A 4,824-nucleotide genomic window follows, 5' to 3' on the forward strand; every position below is an offset into this window, starting at 1 on the left:
ACTCACCAACAAACCAAACATACTTGTCTCTAATTAGCATCCAAACGTGTGAAGTCGTTTGAATGGATTGCAATTGCAGCCTGAAAGCGTCTGTGCTTGCTTCACACAAATTCCGAGGGAGCTTTAATGATCGAATGATTATTTTAGAAATCTTCAGAGGTTCCAAATTTTCAAAAATAATTCCTCTGTGAAGGTCGAAAAAAATAAGTAGGTGAATATTTCCATGTTTTGTCTAGCGAGCACCGTGTGGGATCAGTCAAGGTTATCAGCCCGCACATTTGTATGTGTGTGTGTGTGTGTGTGTGTGTGTGTGTGTGTGTGTGTGTGTGTGTGTGTGTTTGCCTTTGTGTATTATGAGGACATTTCACCTGAATACATGCCGTGCTGCGAGGACATTTTGAATTATGAGGACACAGCCCATGTCCTCATAATTATTTCAATGCAGAAGTGCTTCTAGGGCTGTAAAAGGCTTAAATCCAAAGTTTTAGCCAATGTCCTTGTAAAGCATAATTACGTGAATTTGTGTATTTTTGTGTATTTGATGGCGCCCCCTGTAGGAAGGTCCTTGTAATGCACCACTTCATGAATAATTCACACCAGTGTATATTTCACAGCATTTGATTGGCTGACCATCACCTGTCCTCACAATTACGCACGTCTCCATAATTCAGTTTTTTCTCAAAATGCTGTGTATTGTGAATGTTTGTCTGTAGACACAGAGCCTTTTTTTTTTTTTTTTGCAGCCACCATTTCCTAAGTAAATAATTAAATAATGAAATACCCTACGATATTTAATTATATATTTCAGTATTTAATTATTTCAGTGGTTGTTTATTTAAAAATGTACAATGGTTAACAGCAGAGACAGAGAAACTGTCAGTGCCGTACATTAATTCATCATTTAACATCCCACCCTGCCTTTACAGTATAACATCTTTCTGTACACCAGCGGCCAAATGTTTTGAGAATGACATTGATTTTCTAAGAATCTGCAGTGCTGACTTATTATTGTTTTTTTATGATGGCAATTTGCATGTACATGTACTCCAGAATGTTATAGTGATTAGATGAATTGCAAAGTCCCTATTTGCCATGAAAATTAAAGTAATTTCCTTTAGTGACCTTACAAACTTTAAGTGAAGAAGGCTTCAGGGCACCCAAGAAAATCCAGCAAAAGCCAGGACTATCTCCCAAAGTTGATTCAGCTGCAGGGATAAGGACATCACCACCAGTGTAGAGCTTGCTCAGGAATGGCAGTAAGCAGGTATGAGTCCATCTACACTCATGGTGAGGGAGTAAGACTTTTGGAGGATGGCCTGGTGTGACCAGTGAAAAAGGGATTCCATAAACACAGACCAAAATAAGGAAAAAAGAGTTACAGTTATTTTCTCTGATTAACCCCCTTTCCAACTGTTTGGGGCATCCGGAAAAATGCTTGTCTGGAGAAGAAAAGATGAGCGCTACCATCAGTCCTGCTTCATGCCAACAGTAAAGCATCATGTGACCATTCATTTGCAGGGTTGCTTCTAAGCCAAGTTACTGGGCTCGCTCACAATTTTGCCAAAAAACACATGCGTCCATTACTAAAGTATAGTACCAAAACATCCTCGGACAGCAACTGTGTGACAGCAGCAAGGTTATTTTATTTACTAAAGCAAAAAAACATTTTCGTTAATGAAAAAAAAAAAAATAACTTTTTAAAAAAGCAAACTGAAATCACATTAAACGATTACAAAATTATCTATAATTCTAGCAATAATATCCTTTGTTTTCGTCTGTGGTAATTAATTTAGTATATGAGCCTTTCGGGTTAATTTTAAATGTGATCTATTTTTTTTTTTTAATTGACACTGTAAATCATAGAACAATAGCCACTCTTATCAACAAAGTTCATAATCCAACACTGAACCAATTTGTTGATTTAAATGTGATTTATTATATTGCCCGGAGTACGGAAGTGACGTCATCTAGCAGCCCCGATAGAGAACCGCCCCCGGCTCTAATTACTTCACGAGACGTGATGGCAGTGTAGCTGTGCTAATGAGGTAGGTTTGAAGCTCGAATTTTTCCTCCAGAAACTTGTTTATTTTAATGTTGGTCGCTTGTGTACATTGCTGAAAATGATTTATAATGCAAGTCCAGTGTAAGTGCAGCTAAGCTAACGTTAGCATACCTAACCATCTGTTGATTATGATGGTTGCAGCTAATTATTTAGAATTGCTACGCTTTTGTTAGCGACGGTTAGCTCAGTTAGCATAGCAGAGCTAACCGTCTGTTGAGTAAGATAAATGCTAATTGAAATTTTTAAGAGGAAAGCAATAACAGGCTGGTTTGATAGGCTGGTTTGTGATGTGAAAATATACAATGGTTTAGTATTACCAGTACAGTATAAATGAAGTATTGGTAAATTGCTGCATTTGTGTTTACTTAAATTTGTTCTTTAAATAGAAATATTTCAGTAAAGTCTGTTAGTGTTCATTACATTTAATTTATGCAAATATTTAGCAGAGCTGTGCTATCCACTATTTTATTTTCGTTGGCACATTTACTGCACACTGCACAGGATATTATGGTCCACAGAAAGTCAACTTCAAAACATCTGCACCAAGTTACCTATCAAACTGATTGAAACTCATTTTTTTCTATAGCTTTAGATCATTATCTTCAGTGAGATATGTCAGTCATGAGGCCACAGAGGGCAAAAGTTAAACCCAAAGAAGAGGTAGCATATTTTTCATCCTTAGGTAAAGACAAGGATGGCTTCACCATAAAATATATTAATTCATTCAAAGGTGAGTATTGGTAAAAGATTCTTTAGTATGGGCCTAGTTTTCATTACTGTTATAATGAAATATTTCTGTTGTATCCCTTTTTCTTTGTAAGGTCGAGGAGTGTTCAGTTCCTGCTCCTTTCAGAAGGGAGTCTTTCCTACTGAATATCGAGGAGAAGTTATAAGCAAACAGGAACGTGAAAACAGGCTGAGAGTGTATCATGATGCCCAGAAGGTTTTCATGTTTGAATTTCACTACAATGGAAAAACACTATGGTATGTTTATATGGTGTGTTGTCACACTTAATTTTGTTTTTTTTGGGGGTGGGGGGGTTATCGTGCAAGGTTTGACAAAACATAAAAGATTAATTATAACTCAAAAGCAAAAGTACATTCTTTTCTCAATATAATTTTTTTTGTTTTTATTTCATTTTTTTACAATATTGTGACTTATTTTTTTATTTTACTTTTACAGTTATCGTGAGTATCGCTAACCTCACAATACCATGTTGATTATCATATCGTGATTGCTTATCATGACATTTGGATATTGTTTCATACATGTGACATACTAGAATTACTGGTCGCACATTCATGATTACATGAAATTACAGTATAGCAGTCTAGTCTTAGTAAGAATTTAATTGTATTGGTATTTTTCTATTCATCTACCCCAGGTTTCCACTGAAGCACAACCTGATGAAGACACCGCTATCACAGACTGCGCCAAAGTTGACCAGGTGACTAGATTTCTTTTTGAATGTTGTTGAAATCAGTTTTCAGAAGCAAGACATTAGTGGAGGGTGGAGATACTAGGGCTGCACAATATGTGGAAAATATCTTGGCGCACGAATGGCTCATGCAATATGTGCATTGCAAAGACGTGCAACAAATGGATATTGGATTGTTTGTATACTTTAGTCTGAGGCTAAGCGATATGGCCAAAAAATTAAATAAAAAGTCTTTTAAACCAACCATCCAGCATTCTGCCACCACTTGTGCAAAATTTCAACTCACAATAACATCTGGATGTAACAGAACATTATAACAGTTTTTAATAATCCAGAAGACAAAATACATTTCACGATTTAGCAAATTTTCAACGATTCAATTTGAATTTAATTTATTCAATTAATTTGATTTATTGCCAGGCCCTACTTGAGTCTGATTTTGACCAATCAGAGACAACCTTAATTGCGCATCGCCATACAAGAGAATTGTATCGAGGAGCATTACTAACAAAAAAAACCTTATTTGGATAAAACTAGATCAAAATGAGCATGATTATTTTTCCGCATGTACGTGCATTTCTTTAATTAGATTATGAAGATATATATATTCGGTCCATGTTTAATGTCAAAATAATCTCCATCACTGTATAAAACACCCATGTCGCATGTTTTGTCAATACTGTGCAGCCCTCGCAAGATACACAGTCCTCACAATGTCGTAGTTGTGAATAACTGACACTCTGAGGACAGTGTATTTATACACTGTGAGTTTAAAATACGTTTTGAGGGCTTGGAGTTACACATACAGTCCTCACAATTCATACTCTGGTCAGGTATGGACACTCTGAGGACTGTGTATTTTCTTATTTTTGTGTCATTGTGAAAAATAGACGTCACCAATTTACACAAACCTGTAGTGCAGACAGATTTATTTATTTATTTTTGTAATGGCAAATAAAATGAGTTTGCATTCACATTACTTTAACCTATTCATTGTTCTGTATGTACTGTAACTGTGTAAATGCACAGGTACAGTCAGTCGTGTTACTAAGAATTTAATTTTATATGTATTTTTCTCTTTGTGTACCAGGTTTCAACTGACGCACAACCTGAAGACATACAGTAGCTGTCACAGACCAAGTTGACCAGGTGACTAGATTTCTTTTTGAATGTTGATGTTGAAATACGTTTTTCAGAAGCAAGACGTTGCACAATATATAAAAAAAAGATCTTGTCGCACGAATGGCTCATGCAATATGTCTGTTGCAAAGACATGCAACAAATGAATATTGTATTGTATACTTTAGTCTGACTTTGACCAAT

The 4,824-nt window shown here is 35.8% G+C and overlaps 1 protein-coding gene across 4 annotated transcripts in view; it reads left to right on the forward strand.

Moving 5' to 3' along the window:
• Positions 1–475: 475 nt before the first annotated feature.
• Positions 476–4,824, forward strand: part of LOC144044253 (N-lysine methyltransferase KMT5A-A-like) — a 10,872-nt gene continuing 6,523 nt past the window's right edge. For 2 of the 4 annotated variants that reach the window (XM_077558543.1, XM_077558544.1), the window contains exons 1-4: positions 476–2,792; positions 2,884–3,046; positions 3,448–3,510; positions 4,592–4,650. In XM_077558543.1, the coding sequence (XP_077414669.1) occupies positions 2,675–2,792; positions 2,884–3,046; positions 3,448–3,510; positions 4,592–4,646 (399 nt within the window). In that variant the 5' untranslated portion in view covers positions 476–2,674 and the 3' untranslated portion in view covers positions 4,647–4,650. The remainder of the gene's footprint in view (positions 2,793–2,883; positions 3,047–3,447; positions 3,511–4,591; positions 4,651–4,824) is intronic. The other 2 variants (XM_077558545.1, XM_077558547.1) reach the window with 2 other exon arrangements.

This window comes from Vanacampus margaritifer, chromosome 2 (assembly GCF_051991255.1).
Source record: "Vanacampus margaritifer isolate UIUO_Vmar chromosome 2, RoL_Vmar_1.0, whole genome shotgun sequence".
In the NCBI taxonomy this organism is placed as follows: Eukaryota; Metazoa; Chordata; class Actinopteri; order Syngnathiformes; family Syngnathidae; genus Vanacampus; species Vanacampus margaritifer.